The sequence below is a fragment of the Suncus etruscus genome, chromosome 4, assembly GCF_024139225.1.
Source record: "Suncus etruscus isolate mSunEtr1 chromosome 4, mSunEtr1.pri.cur, whole genome shotgun sequence".
NCBI lineage: Eukaryota > Metazoa > Chordata > Mammalia > Eulipotyphla > Soricidae > Suncus > Suncus etruscus.
Window position 1 is genome coordinate 2,501,725 of NC_064851.1, and position 20,791 is coordinate 2,522,515.

Here is a 20,791-nt window from a genome sequence, read left to right on the forward strand (position 1 = left end):
TAGTCAAGAATGCAAAGGACAAGACAGAGACTTTCAGACCCAAAAAAAGAAAGTGCGGCTGTTTTTCCTTCACTGACAGTGTGAGCTTGAAAACCTGGGAAATGTGCACATAGACACACACACACACACACACACACACACACACACACACACCAGGAATCAGCTGCAGGTGAGACCCACAGGGCAGGTTCATTCACACAGCATTTCTAAGAAGGTAAGAACCATCCCGGACTTAAATGAAAGGAGAACAAAGCTCTGGACATGGAAAAAGCAGAAATGGGTGCTGGGCTCATTAGAAAAAGACTTGCTCATTTGTTGTGTCTTTTGGGAGGAGCAAAATGTTCTGGAATGTGAAGTTGGTGGTGGGACACAAGGTGAAACTTTCTTTGGAAATCAGAAAAAATAGGGTTACCCTTGGTAGGGCCCATTAGGACTTAAAAAAACTATCACTCAAAAAAAGAAAAGAAAGAAACTAAAAACACAAACAGAAGCAAAATAAGCAGCATATAACTTGAAATCACTCAATGTCCCTGAAAGCAGCTCCTGAGCACGTGGGTTTTGGGCCCCCATCAGGCTGACATAAGTGCTCTGGTCTCACTCCTTTTCTCTCAAGGCGGGAGTCTTTATTTCCACACTTTTCCAGTAAACGGCAGCTCTCAATTTCGGTATCTAATTTGCTTATGGGTGTTCAGTTCTTTAATCATCCAGGAAAGGGCCTTGTGTCCCGCTCAGTCATATGGTGGATGACGGTGGTTGGATGCAGCCGACAGAATTTTTCTCGCTAAGTAATTGTGCTCTTAGGTGATGGCCGAGGCAGACTTGGGATGGTCCTGTCATAATTGAATTGCTGGGAAGTTAGGTCCCCGTGTGCCCAGGCAGCTATGCCAGGAACATTCAGCCCTTCCCTGGGAAGGGGGTCAGCCTGGGCCCCCCAAATCGGCCTCTTTCTCACTAGGTCTGTGAACAGCCCAGACTCTGTTCTTAGACCTTTCTGGGACCCCAAGTCTAGCGTCTAATGGGGCATCACTTATGTTCACTCAAATCCAATCGGCCAAACTCATCATAAATGACACCCCCCAAAGATGCAGCGTGGTCCCCCCCCCCCCTCACTCACTCCCTCAGTCCCTGGCCAGACGCAGTGAGCAGGTAACGGGAGGAGCCACTGCATGATCTGGGTCCCAGATGCAGGTGTGATTTCGGAGCTCTGGAGGAGAGCACTGAGGTAAGGTCCTCCTGAGTCCCCCTGAGAGGTGGGCAAACTGGGTGTCCCCCCACAAAAGATGTTACCTGGGGGATGTGGGTGGGAATGAGCCTGGCCACACCGAGCAGTGCTCAGGGATTCCTCCTATGCGGCCCTATCTCAGGTTTGTCCCTGGCCTCAGTCCCATGTCCATCTGTCCCACAGACACTGTGTTGCCACTGGTACCTGGCGCCATTCACTTCGGGCTCCCTCAACTCCTGAATTGCCAACACGCCAGCAGCCTGTCCTCCCATCTGCACTGGGGGACCCGCCTCACCCCTATGTGGCTCTAGTCACTGGGTGGACCTTTTTTCATGTTTGTGATTCAGAAATAAGCACAAGCGAGCCACCTCCCATGCCCCACATCCGTATCCAGATGGGGTTTGAAGATTGATTCTGCCTCCTGGCCATAAGTATGCCAATCCTGGGCATAATTCCAGGAACTTCGCAACTTTTCTTTTGGTTTTTGGGCCATACCCAGAAGCGCTCAGGAGTTCCTCCTCCTAGCTCTACACTCAGGAATCACTCCTGGTGCTCAGGGAACCCTATGGAATGCCGGTGATCAAACCTGGGATCCACCACGTACAAGGCGAAAGTCCCCCCCTGCTGTACTCTTACTTCGTCCCCAATCCCTGTGGACCCTCCTGCAGTGAACCTGTATGTCTTTTCTGTCAGGCAAAGCAAACACCGTCTTCTAGCCCATCTGCCATGGACAACGGGGAAGCCGTGAGTAGAACACCCTAGCCCTCTGCACAATGGGTGTGCCCCCAAGGCCTCGGGCAGCCTGGAAAGCGCACCCCACACAAACCCTGCATGGCAGGTGGAGGAACGGATTCGTGCCGAGCTCGCCAGGAACTTCGGACTGTGTCACGACATGCTGCAGTCCCGGGACCCAGGGGACACGGGGCTCATCAGTGGTCCCGATTTCAAGTCTGTCTTGATCACCTTCTGCCCGTTCCTAACGACCAGTCACCTCATCAGGTGAGCCTGGGAGGCTGTGGTGGGATCAGAGGCCCTGGCCATAGTTCTCCCTGCCCAGGTCTGAGTGCATTTGCATCTCGGTGGGGGGGACAGGATGGCAGCTGCACACCAGCACCCCCCAGCGTCATGGATTTGAGATGTAGCTTCTCTGGAATAAACCAACAGGGCCTGCTAGGCCCGGCCCATCTCTGCCCTTCTGAGGCTGTTCTGGCTCTTTCCAACATGCAGGCTCCGAGGCAAGTTCCTGGACAGGCCCTCGGGGAAGATCCTGTACAAGAAGTTCCTGGCACACGTGGGCCCACTGGGATCCCCAGCAGCCGCCGATCACCCTGGCAGGTGAGGGAGGTCCCAGGAGGAAGGAGGCTCAGGCCACAGGGATCAGCGTCCTGTGCCCTGTCCTCGAATGCTTCAACTCACAGCTCAGGGCCTCGTTGTCGGAGCCTGGGACCAGGCAGGGCCTTTGCAGTGACTGTCTTGGTCTGTGGCTTCAGAAATAAGGACTGAAAGTGGGGAGAAGTTTGAGGCTATTTCCCCCCCACCCCCCGTCACCTCCATATCTGTCCTTTCCCAGCAACTTCAACTGGTCATAGTTGAGTCTTTCCCACCAATCCTGCCCTTAAACCCATGAATGATTATTTTCTGCAATGAAAGGTAGAGATGGTAAAAGTGATCTCCAAAGAGAAAGTCACTGTCCACTGTCCTTAATCTGTCCGTTCCAAGGCAGACTGATGGACGGCCTCACCCTTCTTCATCTGGAAGAGTCTAAGTTTGGGCCAGTGGAAAAATGGGATTTTAACGCACCCATTCATAGCTTCAAATAAACTCACGGGGACAGGGAGGAGAGAGCCAGGCATAGCGTACTTGACTGGCCCAGCAGATGCTCCCTAGTTAGGGAAGCCGGGGCGTTTCGGGGGTGGGGCTAATGGAACTGGAGTTTCGGCATTTCTGCCATGAGCTGCTTCGCGAGTGGGCAAAGATGGCATTTTACAGAAAGGTTGGAGAGTTTGTGATGGGCTATGCCTGCCCCCTGCCAAAGGCTGGAAGCCACCAAGGCAACGGGGCTTTTAATTGGCGTGAGCAGCCTAATAGGTTCTCACCCGGGCCCCCAACATGTATGCACGCCATCCACCCCTCATGACCACTGGCCCATGTGTCCAGGAGCGCTTTGTGTCCCTCTGACCAACAGGCATCATGGTCAGGGGGTTCCTGCTCTTCCTGGATTTCGTCCCACTCTCACCCCACTTGGTGTCCAGGTGGGAACCTCAGTGCAGGGTGGGGAGGAGCGACCAGCCCACGGCCTCCCTGCAATGACTGCTGTGAAGCCAGGGCAGCTCAGGAGCATGTCCAGTTGTCACGACGGCTGGCCTTCTGGAGAACCTGCTTGTGGTTTCAGAACCTCACCCCCAAAGAAGGACAGGCCCCCGGCCAAGGATGGGACGGCTTCGAAGACAACAGCCTGCTCTCAGGACCCCACCCGAAAGCTGTCTCTGGGCTCTCCTCAAGATCCCAGCAGTAGGATGGGCGCGCACAGCCCCGGGAAGGTGCGTGGGGCAGGACTGCTTTCAGGGCTCAGGGCTGCTTTCTGTGCTCGAATCCTGGGCAGAGCAGCGTGCAGGATGCCCAACCTCGGCAGAGACAGAGAATAAGGAAGCACTTGCGTCCCCCACTCCTTTGTCTCCTTCTTTGACTTTGGTGTGGATGTGGCTGGATTTGAGGCATTTAAGCTCTGAGAAGGAAGCGCTAGTGCACTTTGGTTGGGGGGTGCCCTTTAGGGGGCCCCAATGCTGGGAGAACTGTGTGTGATTTGCTCTCCAGGAACAGGAACGAGGAGGAGGGAGCTAGGGAGCTTGTACGATGGGTAAGGCGTGGCCAGCCCACGGGTCCCTGCACCGCAGATGGCCAGAGAGAGCCCTGAGCAAAGCCAGGCACCCCACAGACATCCACAGCAGGAAGAAAAGCACTCAGGCTTGGGCCAGGGTGGTCCGAAACCTCAGCAGCAGGTGCTTCTGGGAAGCGAGAGGTGCTGGTCCCTTCCCCTTCCTGGAACTCATCTCGGGGATGCCTGCATCCCTCACTCATCTGGAGGGAGCACTTCACTTCAACTAGGCTGGGCTCAGGCCGGTTTCTGCAGGAAGCTGAGGACTGTCTCTGGGAAGAATGAAGCTGTTCGCAGCAACTGTCCAGCTGGTGCCTGCCCCGTACAGGTGCCGCTGCCCCTCATTTCAGGGAGGAGGGGGTGGCCAGAGGGTCACATGGCCACAGTCGCTCGCTTGGCATCTCTGTTCTCCCCAGACCTGAGGGAGGGAGAAGGCAGATGGGTTCAGCAGGGTCCCACATTTCTGGTGGGTGCGAATGACTCAGATGAGACAGTGCCAATGACAGGATGACTCTGCCCGTGAGAGAGATGGGTGGTTTGATGCTGTCTGGGAATGAGACGGGCTGGCTGCAGTCTGGGCAGGTGGGCTGAAGCACAGTCCAGGGAGTCACACAGGCTGGATCTAATGCTGGGTGGGTGGCTGGAGTCAGGGCTTGCTGTGATTCAGGCTGGACCCTGGTGTGATTTGGTGGCCACTCAGTTCTATGAGATAGCTCTCTCTATCTCTATCTCTATCTCTGATGGGAGTTACTGTCTCTGTCTCTCTCTGTCTCTGTCTCTCTGTCTCTCTCTGTCTCTGTCTCTCTCTCTGTCTCTGTCTCTCTCTCTGTCTCTCTCTGTCTCTGTCTCTCTCTGTCTCTCTCTCTGTCTCTCTCTCTGTCTCTCTCTCTGTCTCTGACTCTCTCTATCTCTGTCTCTGTCTCTCTCTGTCTCTCTGTCTCTCTCTGTCTCTCTCTGTCTCTCTGTCTCTCTCTGTCTCTGTCTCTGTCTCTCTGTCTCTGTCTCTGTCTCTCTCTCTCTCTCTCTCTCTCTCTCTCTCTCTCTCCCCTGTGTCCCCCGCAGTCCGTCTCAAAACAATTGCATATTTCCCCACCTGCCGATGCTCATATTCCCGAGGAGCAAAATTCCTGGGAGTGGAGTTACTTGATTTAGGATAATATACATACTTTTACTTTAACACATGCTTGAAGGAAGAACAAAGGCACTATAGCTGTTCACGTTTCCTGGAGTGGGTCCTGCCGGGAACAGAGACTTCCTCTCCCCCCATTAGCTGCAGGCTGAGCTTTTCTGTGCTGGGCGGCCTGACAATGTGGTGATTCTGGTTTGTTTTGGTGAGGAGAGATGGGGAAGACTGTTTCCCCCCTTACTGATGTTTTTGGCTGGGGGAAGGGGTCAACATCCAGCAGTGCTCAGGTACCTTCTCTGGCTTCGTGCTCAGGAGTAACCCCTACACTGCTTTGGGACCCAACATGAGGCACAGGGGATCGAGCCAGGCTCAGTGGAACCAGAGCGAGTGCCTTTTTCTTTTTGGGCCTGGCCTGGCTTCACAACCACCACTGCCTGGCCTTTTGCTCTGTGCCCACAGCGGGGTTGGCACTGGCACTCCCCCCACCTTCATCCCATCTGCAGGCCGAGGGAGGCTGGGCCGGTGGGTATCCTCACCCCCCACGGCCTCCACCTCTTCTCTTCCGTAAATAGTTGGGTTTTGTGTGTTTGTATTTGGTCACACACCCAGCGTTGCACCAGGTTCCTCCCATCTCTGTGCTCAGAAATCATTCCTGGCAGGCTTGGGGGACTCTATGGGATGCTGGGGATCGAACCCAGGTCCACCACATGCAAGACAGATGATCTCCCCACTGTTATCTTACTCTGGCCTCTGGTTGTTTTTTTATTTTTTTTTTATTTTTTGGTTTTTCGAGACACACCCGTTTGATGCTCAGGGGTTACTCCTGGCTAAGCGCTCAGAAATTGCCGGGCTTGGGGGGACCCTATGGGACGCCGGGGGGATCGAACTGCGGTCCCTCCTTGCCTAGCGCTTGCAAGGCAGACACCTTACGCCACCTCGCCGGCCCCTGGCTGTTTTTTTTCTAAAGAAGTGAGTTCATATAAAAATCAAACAATTCTCACTGTGCTACAGAACCCACATGAAATTCATTTTCCATTTGATCTAGGCGGGGCTCTTCTGTCTCTTCCCACTGAGTCCAACTATTGCCTTTGTCTCAGGAAATTCTCATTATTCCAGGGTCCACATCTATTTCTGTGTGCCTGCAATATGTTTTTTTTTTAATTTAGTAAAACAGATCTTTTTCTCATTTTTTAATGTTTACATAGCTATTCTCAGCCAGTTTATAATTTTCCATTTAAACTTTATCCAATTATCCCCCAAATGCCTTATTAGAACCGTAATTGGACTCGCACTACATTTGTATTAAAATGTCTTGTTTATGCAACCAACACTCCCGTGACTCTTCCCTGCCACAGGTCCTCCTGGGGTTGAGGGACAGGAACTGGGGTCCGGGGTGCTACTCACTCCCTGGGCCTGGCAAAGACAGCCAGGAACTTGGGTGGGCATCTCTATGAGCCGGGATTCGCTCCACCTTCAGGGATGCCCAAGCCAGGTTTACCGAGAGTAGGCTGGAGCTGGGCGCCGGCCGCACAACTGGCACTGCCCGTTGGAAAGCACTAGACAGGCTGCCTGGATTGTCTTCGCCTGGGGCTATGGAACATTCACCCACAGTTCCTGACTACCCACATCACACCATCTCAGGGAAGGGCTGAGCAGGAGGGAGCTAGGAGGAATCATTCATGGGCGACTGTTTGCAAAATATCAGGTTATTTTTCTGAGACGCCCGCCCTGTCTCCCACGGAGGCTGCTGCTGCTGCTCCGTGGCCTGTGCGTGGCCCCATGCCCCACCACCACCATCTGCAGAGGTGCACGAGCACACAAGCAGGGATGGACAGCCAGCGGGATAGTCTGGGGTCAGACACAGGCTGCCAGGCCAGAAAGGTGTGGTCCCTTCCTTGTCTTCGGACAGGCCAGGTAGTAGGCCCAAAGTGTCAACCTCAACCCCCACAGAACAGCCAGGACCAGCAGAGGTGGGGTGGAGGTGGGTGGAGCAGAGGTTGGGGGGGATGGGAATGAGGTAAAAGGGGAGGGGGAGCTAAGGGAGAGGACAGTAGGGGAGGAGGCCTCCCTTCCACCTCTCTGGAGGTGTGCTCTGGTGAGGCCTCATCAGATACTGGTGCTGGGGATGAGATGGTGGTGGAGGTGTTAATAGTGGTGTTGATGGTGATGAGAAGGAGGATGATGGCCTAGGACAGTGTCACCCCGTGAGGCAGGCACGAGAGCAGATGGCACCCACCTCCCTCCCTCCCGGTTGGCTCAGAGCCCAGATGTGACCCCAGTGTAGGGCCCAAGACTCTACTCACAGCTCCCCCTTCTCACACTCGCCTTTCTGCAGCACTGTGGGGTTCCCTGTCCCAGACCAATCTCCACACACACACACCCACACACACATACTTACACACATTCACACATACTCACATACGGCTTTGTGACCAGTGGGAAGAGTCTGGGTAGAGCATCCTGCTCACAGCCTAGGACCATCCAGCTAAAGCCGCTCCTGGATGTTGTTGGGAATACACACACACACAGACACAGACACACACACACACACACACACACACACCCCTACATGCGTGTGCTCATGCTCCTCCAGGTCTGATTGGCTCTGTGGCAACTGGCAGGCATGCAGTGCTGAGAAGTGGCTGCAGCCATGCCCCAAGGGCCGTGTCTGCCCGAATTAGGCTGGGTCCCTCGCCCATTTCCCCACTGGTGCCGCACATCAGCATAAACCTGGTCCTGGGGTGCAGCCCCCCCATGGGGCGAGTCACAATGGGGGGAGGCACTGCAGAGCTGGGTGGGGGAAGCCTGGCACACATGTGACCCTGCCTCCTCGCCAGGCCCCTGGGGACCCACCGTACTCCCAGCCAGTCCCCAGGCCGCAGGGGAAGAGTGTCCTGCAGTCCGTGCCCGAATTCCAAGGTAGACGCAGTTCCACACCCCAAATGGGTTGATTCCCCTCATCCCAGGCCCAGCGGGAGCCCCAGAGCACAGTGGGAAGGGCAGGGGACTGACTGGGTGAGGTGAACTGGGTGCAGCCCAGGTTCCTGGATGCTGGGAAGGGAACTTGAGGCAGGTGGGGCTGGGGCAGGGAGCACTCTAAACCAAAAGCTATGTCTAGCACCCCCTGACCTGATGCAGGTGGCCGGCCATGTGGTTACCACATACCTGCCCAAGAGGGGTTCCAGCTACTGGAGGACACAGACAAACCCAACCTCAGCGCAGAGGACTGTCTGAGGCTCTTCCCGCAGCAGCTACGACACTTCTACGGGGTGAGGCAGGCTGGGCAGCGGGCGCAGGATGGGTTGGAGTGGGCCTCGGAGGGAGGTGGTCCTGGCAGTCCTCGCCCACAGCCGTCCTGGGAGCGGGCACCAAGCTGGCTCCACGGAGGCCCTGGGTGGACATGAGTTGGGGGGCTGCAGGCACTGGTAAGGGGGAACCTGCCCAGTGAAGGGCATAGAGAGGCTGGGGGGCTGCAGATGGAAAAGTGAGAAAGTGAGTGAAAGACAGTGAGTGTCTGCCCACAGACACCCAGATGTCATGTTCTCACACAGTGTCCCCCATCAGGGGTCCAGTAGCCCAGAAAATAGTAGTGGGAATGGCTTTGATGTGGTGGCCCCCTGACCTGAATGGGAAGCTGCTCCTCATCATTGGAAGACTCTGGGGCCCTGGCATGTTCAGCCCATAGGCTGGGGTGGGATGGGTGGGTTGGAGTGTCCCATGGGTGCGGGTGCCGGAAGCAGCAGCAGAAAGGACCAGGAGACCCAGATGGTACCCCAGGACTCGCATGGAACAAGGCATCCTTCTGACAGACTCTAAATGTTCCACCCCACACACACCCAAACAGGCTTTTCTGACCCCCAACTTGACAGACGGTCAATAAGTGAGGTTCCCGGGGGCCCTGGGAGGTGTCTTCCCCCAGCCTGGGTTCCAGAAGGTAAGGATCTAGGCAGAGCCCCAGCCTCAGTTACCCCAAAGACTCCCAGGTCACTCGCTGTCCTTTGGGTCCCCGACCCTGACTGGTGTACATGGGCTCTGAGATTTTTCGGGAGGAGCAAGCGCAGAAGGCCCTAGACAGCCCCCAAATGGCCTCTCCCTCATGGGGCCTGGGGTGCGGCCCTGCTGAGCCCTGCACCTCCCACCCCTGCAGGACCCCTATGCCGCCTTCTTCAGGATGGATGCGGACATGGACGGGCTCATGGACATGAATGACCTGCGCCGGCTGCTACTGTGTCTGATGCTCAGCCTCACACAGCCTGAGTTCGAACGCTTCCTCGGGCTACTGGGCATCGGAGCTGGCCACACACTCAACTTCCGTGAATTTCGAAGCCTGTTCGAGCGGCCGGCCAGTGTGGACACGGCACCGCAGAGGATGCTGCGGTGAGCATTGGGCCTCCCCCAGGGCCATCCCCAGGACCTTCCCCAGGGCCAGGCTCCCCCGTGGGGCCTTGGAGCTGTAGAGAGGCTGGAAAGACAGTGACGGTCTCCAGGGCCTTCCCGCCCGCACGGGTCCAGGATGCCCTGAGTGGATTCGTGTTTCCTGTGGTCTGTCCTGACACTCACCCTGCGTGGATCCTTCCTAGGTGCGCTTGCCTAGCTGGCTATGAGGTCATCCCTCTCCAGCACTGGCCTAATCATATCAGGGAGAACCAGACATACAACCTTCCGGAAACAGCGTGCAGGATGGGGGTCACCTCGATCCCTGAGTGCCAAGGTTCCCCTGCAGGGACTTGGCTGCTGGTTGGACTCATTGTCCATCAAGCTCTGCCGAATGTCTGCAGGCAGGCAGGCAGGCAGGCAAATGGGAGGGGGCTGGACAACACTGTCCAGAGGGCAGAGGCTCAGGAAAGTGGGGTGTTGGGTTCAGAGCATCAGGGGAGAGGATGCATTGACCTAGGGGCAAACAGGGAGGATAAAGATGGAGCAGCAACTTCAGCCTCACACATTTGAGCTTGGTGAGTACGGGGTGAGGAGATCTGGGCATGAAGGCCGTGCAGGCGTGGGTGGGGATCCACAGGAGAAGGGAAGTGGGTTCCGGCCATGGCACCACTGGGCACTTGGCCTAGAAGGTCCTTGTTGACTGGCTTGCAGGAGGGAATGTTCTAGAAGGGATGCCGCACTGCTTCAGAGGAGAGGTGAGGCCCTAGCAGTGGTGGGGCCCAGGAGAGGTGGGCCCCTGAGGCCCACACCCCTCGCAATGATTTATGTCCATACCTCTGAAGATCCCTGCTCTGTCTGGCCACCCTAGGGCACTACCCTAGTTAATGGCCGGATTTAGTGGCAGTTTGGGGATCTGTCTGGGGAATACAGGCAGCCTCGGGAGACTTGAAGCCAGGAGTCCTTCTGTGGGAGCTCATTCTCCTCCCCACCCCTTCAGCAAGTGCACCCTCCACAGGAAAACTGAGGAACCTTGGCGCAATGGCGAGGGGAGAGATAGGCTGTTCAGTCATGGACTCAGTGGTCACTCTCCAGTGCTCAGCCCCAGGGCCTCCTCCCCAGCACCAGTTCATCCCCTCCACGTGCCCCTTTTGCACACCCCACATTGCCTATGGACCCCCAACTCCCAATGACACAGACACACCATTGGTGCGTGTTCACCAGAGGAGACAGGTGAAGGTCCTCAGTGTGGCCTATGGGCAGAGTTGGGAACCAACTGTCCATGGGCACCATGACCCGAATATGCCCAGCAAAGGTCTGGCTCAGTGAAAAATGTCATTTCCCATTGTCCTGAGGACATTTCCTTCATTTGGGCCGAAACAGTGGGACAGGGATGAGGAAGGTGCCCCGTGAAATTGGACATGAGGCATCGAGAAAGTGGAAGCAAACCATTCCTTGGAAACGTTTCAGCATCAAGAAAGCCTCGGGTGTTTGCTTATATATTAGTCTCACTAAAAAAAAATAATTGGGAAGGATGAGAAATCATCTACTATTTTATTTAAATGGTGGATTTGGTTATTAAAATCAAGATGACGAAATCAAGATGCCTTGTGCCCAGGATGTGGGAAAGGGTTCGGGCGCCCGGGGACCTGTGCAGGTCGAGCAAGTTTGGTCTCACAAAGATAATATTTAACGTGAAACGTAGTTGTTGAGAAGAGCTCTGTCTCTATTCCATATATCCCGTAAATGGTCAGTATTTCTTCCTTCAAGATGACTCGGATTTCACCATCAACATCATCAGACGACCTTATGCTTTCCCTAATTGGGGGGATTTTGACTATAAATCCAGATGGAAACTGGACAACTCTTCTCTTTTTGTTTAGTTTTGTTTTGTTTTTGGGTCACTCCTGGTAGTGCTCAGGGGTTACTTCTGACTCTACGATCAGAAATTGCTCCTGGCAGGCTCAGGTAAGGCAAACGCCTTACCTCCATGCTATCTCTCCGGCCCTAAGGACAACTCTTCTTGATCTGTCTCTTCTTGGGTCAGTTTTAGTTCTGGTCTTTTAAGAAATTGGCCCATTTCATCCAGGTCGGAGACTTCATGGCAACAAATAGTTTGTCTATTTTCTTCTCATTTCTGTGCATCCTTCGTAATGGCCCATCTTTCATTTCTGATACTGGGAGTTGAAATCTTTTCTTCCTTTTTATTTTTATTTTTTTTCTGAATAATTTTAGTGAAAGATTTGTCATCCGTTTGTTGAATGTTTCCAAAGAGCCAGCTTTTTTTTTTTTCCGGTCTCATTGCTGTTTCTCTCTTTAGCATATTATTGTCTCTTCCCCTCTGGCTTGGGGTATGGCTTGCTCTTTATCTCCTGAAGTTAGCAACTAGATTTTGGAAATTTAAGTTCTTTCTTTTCTAATATAAGCTTTTGATGGCTCTGCTTGTCTTTTGTGGGTCCTGGCTTAGTTGCACCCCCCAAATTTGGATCGACAATTATAGTTTTTTTTATTTTCATTCCTTTCAAAATGTTTTCTAACTCCCCCTCCCCCACCCCGAGACTTTCTCTTGGGTCCCTGGATGATTTAGAAAGATTATTTTTTAAATTTCAAGCTACTTTCATCTTTTATCGCTTCTAACTATTTTTCTGTTGGTGCTGTCTAGTCGGTGTGTTGCTAGAAAAATATACTTTGTGTGATTTTAATTCTCATAGCTATGTAAGGTTTAATTTGCATCCCTAAAAATGTTCCATTTCAGTGAATATTACAGAGATTCTGGAAAGGCATTATGTATGTGGTTGTCGCTGAGTAGAGCAATCTAGAACCAGGGTCCAGTAAAGGGATGCTGTGTCAGTCTTCCCTTCGGTTTATTTGATATAAACTTGTTTTTACCAGTAACGCAGAGAGAAGTGTTGAAATCTCCTGCTATAGTTTCACACGTATTTTTTTTTCCCTCCCTCCAGTCCTCCCAGTGAATGTCGCCTGCATTTGGAAGCTTGAAACATGGAAGACAATGTCTTCGAGTTAGTTACTCTGCTTGTAGCCTTCACTTTTTTTTTTCCTGACAATTCAAAGTAGTAACTACCTCTGCACCATCCTTTCCAACAGGCCTTTGTTTTCCTTTGTGGGACTATAGTTGCCCATTCACTATCTCCGCAGGGTATGGGAGTCTGGATTGGCAGCAGCGTTTTTTGTTTCAGGACCTTGAGTGCTGGCCCTAAGGTGCCTGGCCCTGCACAGCTTGGTGAGGAGGTATGGGCAAATAACCACATTGCTCTGGCCCTGCTCAAGTCCTTCTCTTTGCTCTGCTCCTTGGAATGGGATGTGCATATGTGTGGCTTCCTCTGAGTTTATCTTGCTGGTAGTTCTCTAAACCTCTGACTTTAGCATTTGCATCAAATTAGGACTGTTTACAGCTATACTATCCTCAAGTGTGTTTTTGTTGTTGTTGTTGTTGTTGTTGTTTATTTGTTTTGCCACATCCAGCTGTCTTCAGGGCTTGGCTCTGTGCTCAGGGATCACTCCTGGCAGGCTTGAGGGACTCTTTGGGGTGCCAGGAATCCAACCGGGTTGGCCGTGTACGTCCAACACTGTCCGAACTGTCCCATGACCCCAGCCCCCGTCGTCGTCGTTCTTTTCTGTACCAACCAATTTCTCTCTCCATTTTAGTTCCTTGATGAAATGCAACTCTGAAGACATTTGGATTTTGAATCCCTGGCCTCGGGCTTCGTTCTTTCCTCTCCTCCCCCTCCCCTGTGTTCCTCTGCCGTTTGATTTGCTTCAACGCCTCTATTTCTCCGTTCACTGACTCATTTCTCTCGCTGCCTTCACTCTGGCAGATTGTCGTCCCTGGAGAGAATCCAGGGAAAAAAATGTTTTTTCATGTTTGTGACTATTCTTTCAGTTCTAAAGTTTCTACTTGGGTCTTTCCTCTACTCTCCCTTTTGGAAATGCATCTATTTCCGTGCCCAGGGCTTCTGTCTGCTCCTTCACTTCAGGCTGTTCACTCCTACTTCTCAGAAAATAGCTGCTTCGAAACAGGATCTTTTCCGCCAGCCACTCGTCCTGGAGCTGTTCGGCCGCACCCTGTCAGGTCTTTAGGGCGTCCCAGGTCTCTGCATGTTGAGTGATTTGGGCTCGGACCCTAGACCTTTCGCTGATGTATGCTGCCACTCTGACCCTGCTGGAGCCATCTGAGCATGTTGACTAGCTAATTCTTGTTGGTTGTAGCAGGCGGTTAGTCTAGGCCTCTCCAATGAGCCTCCCTACCACCTCTGTGTTTCCACGGCAGTCTCCTTGGCAAAGGTGCCAGCCCAAGGCAGCAGTGCTGGCCTCGTCTGTTAGACAGTCATGTTCTCAGAGCTTTCCCGATGCCTGGGCAGGTTGTTTCACACGCGTGTATGTTGGGGAGAAGGGGCACTGCCTGGGGCTTCAGGTGCCTCTCCTCTCGCCTTTCCCCTGCACAGAGCTCCCTTTCCCTCTCTTTTTCCTCTCTACCCTCCCCTCTCCCTCACTCCCTGCGTCTCTGTGCCAGGCAGGGCAGCCCAGAGTAGGAACCCATGAGGCCATGATGGGCATGGGTGAGCAAGGGGCCACACTGACTCAGGATCTACTGGGTTGGCTCCAGAGGGGGCACCAGCAACTCACCTCTGATCTTGTGACTTTGTGGCTTCGAGGGATGAACCCTGCCTATGGGCCAGGGAGCGTGGGGTCATGGTCGTGCAGGCCCTGAAGGCAGCTGGCATTGGAACAGGGTCCATTAGGAGGTGAGCTGGTGGTGAGAACACCAGTTACTAGAGCAAGGGAGTGAGAAAGGGAGCACTCCAGCATGCTGGGAGCAGCAGGAGCATGAGTGGGGCCCTGTTGTCTTGGGCACCACAGCCGGGAAAATGCAGCCCATGGCTCCGGCCTACCAGACCCTTCCAGGCCCTCCAGACCCTCCCAGACCCTCCCAGACCCTTCCATGAGTGATGGGCACTGAGGCTAGGACTGCTCTCCAACCCCGGGGTTCCAGGGTTCTGTGGGGGTTTGGTGGCAGTTGGAGGGAGATGGAACAGAAGAGCAGGTGAGGGTGGGGGGCCAAATGGGGGCACTGTTTGATCCAGCAAGCACATTTAGGGGTGCAGAGAGAGAAGGGGTGCAGGTGGTAGGCACATGCTTGCTCTGACCCCGGTGACATTTAGAGCAGCATTCTGGGAGAAGCAGAGAGGGGGCGAGTCTGGGGGTGAACCCTGCAGAAGGCCCTTCAGGCACCGAGTAAGGGCAGGGGGACTTAAAAAGCCTGTGGGGTCCCTGGCTCTGCCCCTCTGCCAAGAGACAAAGAAAGTGGATCTCCTCTTGCCCCTTCTCCCCATCGTGCTTCTCCACCCCCCTCCTTTCCACGTCTCTGGGGGATAGGGGCTCCCCCATATGACATTCAGACACTGCGCCCCAGAGAGGCCTCTCTAGACAACACTAAAGTCTAAGGTCCAGCAGGAATCGAGTTTATTTTTTTTTAAATTGATTGATTGAAATGATTGGGTTTGGGGCCACACCTAGTGGAGCTCAGGGGGTTACTCGGGCTCTGCACTCAGAAATTGCCCCTTCCAGGCTAGGGATCCATATGGGATGCCGGGAATCAACCCTGGTCCCTCCTGGGTCTGCCGCATGCAAGGCAAACACCCTACTGCTGTTATCTCTCCTGCCCTCAGGAATCAGGTTTCTTGATGCACACTGTAACCTAATGCCTGATGGTCCTTCTCATGGACCATGATGCCCATGGTGATCTGATGCCCTGTCGTGGCTTGGTGGGTTGAGTCTTGTGGCCTTGGCCACTTCTGTGACAATTAGCACAGTGGTGCATTGATACCCTCTCTGGTCTGGTTCTGCATCCATGCTGAGACCCATCCACCCACACACCCCCTGCCACGATAATCCTGCCTTGGAGGTTGGAGCAGAGGCCAGAGGTGGGCTGGGCTCCCGAGCAGAACTTCTTGTGCTCTTCTCCCAGTTGGGGAGGGAACAGGCCAGCACTGAGCCCTGTCGGAGGCCCACAGAGGAAGACAGGCTGGTCTGGCCGCAGTCGCCTCCTCGCTGTGCAAATTCAGGCTTCCAGGATGCTGTTTCCTGAGGGTTGGGAGGGCTGCCTGCCTTTGTGCCAGGAGCTGGCACAGAGCTTCTATGGCAGTATCCCGCCCTCGTTACTCTCTGGGTACTGCTGCATGGTTGGTTGTCGAGGCTCAGTGTACAGACCGTGTCCTTCCCACTGCGACTCTGCCTTCTCCTGCTTCTCCTGCATTGGTGGAAGCAGAAGCAAAGGGTCCCCAGGAGAGGGCTATACTGGTCATCTTCCCACACTGGCTGATTTTCCAGGGTCCCTCGGGGAGCAAGTCCTAGGAAGCCCCACTCCTTCCCCGCTAAGCCCTGAGCCTGGAGTCACACAGAGTCACACAGGACTCTGCTGGAGGCAAGGCGGGGTGAACAGCGGGTCGACTTGGTTTCAGAAATGCACTCGGGTTCCTGGGTGCCAAAGGGGGCCGCAAAGGGAAGACTCCAGATATTCCAAATTCCTTCTGTCTCCATTTGCACTGCAGCCCTCCATGGCTAGGCCAGGGCGACATTCCTCTGTGCCCTCCCTCCACCCCATGTCAAAGCCCCAGTGAAAAAGACTCTTGTGAGGCCAGCGAAGGCCAACAGTGTTTGAGGACAAACAGGAACTTGTGAAGCAGAGTACAACTGTGGCAATGACCCTCCGCAGACAGAGGAAAAGGGGCCCTGGGGCGGGGGTGTGGCGTGTCACGTCTAACACTTCAGCCCCATCATCTGTCCTGTTTTGTCCCTTTCAGGCAGAAGCAGAAGGCTGTGGACTCAGACCTGGCTTCTGAGCAGGCTCATCAGTATCTGGTCACCAAGGCGAAAACCAGATGGTCAGACTTGTCTAAGGTAAGAAAGAGTCACTGGGGCCCTGAAAGACAACAGGAGACCCCATCCAGGGTCCTGCAGGGAGAGAGGTGCCCCCATTGGAGCTGCAGAGACCCAGGCACCAGGCTGGCTTTGGCTGCAGAAGGAGGAAGGATGTGAGAGACCTAGGAGAAGGGGTAGTGGCTTGCAGACACAGCCACTGAGGCAGGTGAGTCCCTCCATTCTGTCCTGGCACCTGGTTCTGGAGTAGAGAGCAGTGGACTCAGCCACAGAGGGGTCTGTGCCAAGGGACTCACAGAGGCCCAGAGCTGGGGTTCCCCTCTGGGGACGTAGCAGGACCCAAGGATGTGATGCCGTGTTTCCTGGCTGGGCTGCGCTCATAGTTGGAAGCTTTTGAAGTCCAATTCTGGAATCATAGTGCTGCCTTTGGCCCCAGACCAAGCCTTCCCAGGCCTGACAAACCCCTAGGCATTGTTCGTTTCCCCAAGTCACTCCTGCCCACCACCTCGTCCTACTAGCTGTGGTTTCAGTGCCCTCCTGACCCCCACTTCCACCTAAATCTGCCGAAGTAGCCTCACCCCACCCAGCCTGTCCCCCACAGTGAGACTTTCAGTGTGGAGGCTCAGATGATGGGGGAGAAGGGCATATTTTCACTGTTGGGGCACAGACCAATGAGCCTCCCATGCCATGGGGCTGCTCCTGGTACTTCTCAGTGCCCCTTAGTGCCCCTTAGTGTCCCATGTGCCTTCGCAGAACTTCACCGAGACAAACACGAAGGGTGAGGGCATCATCCGGAGACGGGACATCAAGAACGCACTCTATGGCTTCTCTGTGCCCCTCACACCCCGGGAGTTTGAGAAGCTCTGGACGAGGTATGTGGAGGGACACAGCCCAGACATAGGAAGACATGAAGAAACAGGTAGACACAGGCAGATGTGGCCCAGACATAGCCAGACACAAGCAGATACAGGCAGGTACAGGTAGACACAGGCAGGCAGACACAGCTCAGACAGGTGAGACAGGGGTACTATGCCTGCAGACTGTTTAAAGCCACACCCAGGGCCCTGCCGCTGAGTTCATCCCATCCATAACTGTGATTTTTATTGATTAGATGGAGACCAAGATCTTTCCATTAAAAAAAAAAACCCTTTTTCTTTTAGTAGAATTGGCGATTTGCATTAAAATTTTTAATTGGAAAAAAATTTCCAATTGGAGTCAGACTGTTCTATATGAATAGTTGGAGAGATGAAACCTCTGTATTCTGCCCCTTTGAACTGTGATTCAGGAACTCTATCACACAGAGGGTGCAGAGACACCTGCCGCTCCTTATCTCCCTCCTCACCTCGCTATACCCCTGGTCTTGCTCTAGCCGCCTCTTCTCCTCTTCAAGGAGAAACAGCGAGTGGCTGGCGGGTATTCTGGATTTAGGGCTGAATCTGCATTTTTCAGGCTTTTCTCTCAATCCCAAGCAAAACCCTTGGCAAGCAACCTCTGAGACCCTGCAGGATGGCAAAGGGGGGGTTTGAATGTCCCTCAGAGTTCGAGCACAATGGCCCGAAAATGCAGGGCTGCTGAGATGCCTTCTTGGAGGGCACTAGTGGGAGCGGGGTGTCTAGTACCCTGCCAAGTTGAGCTGCCAGGTTGAGAGCTGCCCGGGCTGGCCCAGGAGAGGCGCTCGGACCCAGGGACTTTGCAGGGCGCAGAGGGGCCGCTGATGGGCATGCCCGGCTCCGGCTTTCCAGCTATGACACGCAGGGCAGAGGCTACATCACGTACCAGGATTTCTTGCAAAAGCTGGGCATCGCCTACTCCGCCGATGTGCACCGACCCTATGCCCAGGACTACTTCAACTTCATGGGCCACTTCACGAAGCCCCGGCAGATGGAGGAGGAGAGCAAAGAGCTGCAACAGCGCGTGGCCAAGGCCGAGCCTGAGCCTGGAGGGTGAGGGCAGGAGGGGGTGAAGTATTAATTAAATTCCTAAGCATCTGCACTTCCTTTGGCCTGGTTGGTCTGAGGGTTCAGGATAACAGCGAGGAAATGATTCACAAGTAGTCAGTTAAGTCAGGAGACATGAAGCTTTATTATAAGGCTCTAACCACTAGGTATGGCTTCTTTTTTTGTTTGTTTTTTTTGTTTTTTTGGGCCACACCCCTTTGATGCTCAGGGGTTACTCCTGGCTAAGTGCTCAGAAATTACCCCTGGCTTGGGGGAACCATATGGGACACCGGGGAATAGAACCACGGTCCTTCCTTGACTAGCGCTAGCGCCACCTCACCGGCCCCTATGTATGGTTTCTAAGCTAACCTTTTAAACAGCCTCCATTGGCTGCCCTGCATCTATTCTGTCTTTGCCATCTCTCCATGCTGCTTTCTGCTGAGGCTTCTTGCTCAATCTCTCTTATACCCTTGAGGCAACCCCTTTATTAGCAACCACAGACCCCTTTCATCAGGTAAGATAGGGGGAAGTTGGGGAAGGGGTTACAGGAGGGTGGGGCCAAGGAGAGGCAGGACCAAGGATTGGAGGGGCAGTGCAACAAGGGGCGGGTCCAGGGAAGGAGGGTGGGGCAAGGGCAGGGCCAGTGGTAGGAGGGTCAGGGCTAGGCATATTAGGGAGGGGTCAACAATAGACAAGGATTGGAGGGGGGGGTGTCCAGGGAATGAGGGTGGGGTCAGTGGTATGAGGGGCAGGGCTATGCATATGAGGTCAACAATAGTTGGAGCCAAGGATTGGAGGGGTGGACAATAGGGGGCATGGCAAGGGAGAGAGGTTCAGGCTCCAGGGATGCCCAGGGAGGCAAGGCCTGGGCCCCTGGGATTCCAATGGGGCAGGACTTGGAGTGGGGGGGAGACGCAGGACTCTGTGTCCTTAGCAGTGCTCACCGGGGACCTTGTTTCATTCTGCAGTGCTCCCCATTCAACCCCTGCTCTCTTACCCTTCCTCCCACCCACCCCAGGGCCTTGGCACTGGCTGCTCCAAGCCCACTCGAGGATCCCTCCCAGGATCCATGAGTCCTCACCGCTGCTACACTGGGCACCCCCAATCCAGGGCACCTGCTACCCATCCACTAGCCCACCCTTTGGGGATCTGATGCCTTCCAGGTCTCCCCCAGTGAGGGCAGCCGGCCATGTGTGAGGCTGAGTGAGCCCCCTGGAAGAGGGAATGTGTGTGGTACCCAACATCACCTTCTGTCACATCCCTGCTCCGTTTTGAAGGGAGCGCCCGCAGGAAAGGAGAAACAAAAGCAGCCTGTCATTTCTTTAATGCATTTGTGCTAGCGCTAATGATGATCGCAATAAAATGATGATGATGGCTCCTCGTCTTTTTTTTTTTTTCAGGCTACCTTTCCCATCAGTGCTCCCCCCTACCCCAGCCTGCACAGAACCTTCCTCCTGGTGTTCCTGCGCTCGCTCCCCTCCCCCAGGCTGTCAAGGCTCCCCATTATTAGCATGATTGGAAACCCGGGCTTTAGCACCATGGTTTGCTTGCTTGGCTGGAGCCTGCGGTGTCTCTGAGATGTGCCTTCCTTTCAGGGATAAGCTCAAGGAGCATCATCGAGAAATCTGCAAAGCGTTCAGCAAGCTGGACAGATCCAAGACGGGCGGTTTTGTGTCCCTGTGCAAGCTGCAGAAGCTCCTGCAGGAAGGCGGCTGTTACCTGAAGGAGGAAGAGCTCACCCACCTCCTCAACAGGTGTCCCTGACTCCACCCCCCTAAAGTCCCCCGAACAGTGGGCCCTGTTTCCACTCCTCTCTCTGCCCCCACATCCCCTGGCAGTGACTTCACCTGCGCCACAGGCTGCATTAAGATCACATTCAGGTTCGGAGAGATAGCACAGCGGCGTTTGCCTTGCAAGCAGCCGATCCAGGACCAAAGGTGGTTGGTTCGAATCCCGGTGTCCCATATGGTCCCCTGTGCCTGCCAGGAGCGATTTCTGAGCAGATAGCCAGGAGTGACCCCTGAGCACCGCCGGGTGTGGCCCAAAAACCAAAAAAAAAAAAAAAAAAAAAAAAAGATCACATTCACCCTCAAATAGAACATGCCTTCAAATCATGAAGCAGGCTACTTGCCAAAGAGCAAGCAGAAAGGCCCCATGACTCTCCTGGCAATGCCAGGAGGATTTTTATGGCAAGCCCAGTTGCCCTCCCCAAGCCCCGAACCTGTGGGCTCTGTCTCCAGGGAGCGTTCCTGCACCTCACAGGAAAGCAAGCACAGACACTGAGGCAGGAAACTATAGAACTTTCTCCCATCACATCCCACCCATCCCTCGGCCAGGGGATCCAGGAGCCCCATGCTGCA

General features: G+C 54.3%; 1 protein-coding gene across 1 annotated transcript in view; it reads left to right on the top strand.

Annotated features, from left to right (window-relative positions):
- EFCAB6 (EF-hand calcium binding domain 6) overlaps positions 1-20,791 on the top strand; it is an 86,297-nt gene that overhangs the window by 36,205 nt on the left and 29,301 nt on the right. The window contains 12 exon segments of the mRNA XM_049771521.1: positions 1,916-1,966; positions 2,061-2,221; positions 2,450-2,557; positions 2,641-2,698; positions 3,475-3,762; positions 8,061-8,142; positions 8,362-8,492; positions 9,371-9,600; positions 16,419-16,515; positions 17,248-17,366; positions 18,237-18,421; positions 20,017-20,185. Coding sequence (XP_049627478.1) covers positions 1,916-1,966; positions 2,061-2,221; positions 2,450-2,557; positions 2,641-2,698; positions 3,475-3,762; positions 8,061-8,142; positions 8,362-8,492; positions 9,371-9,600; positions 16,419-16,515; positions 17,248-17,366; positions 18,237-18,421; positions 20,017-20,185 — 1,679 coding nt within the window.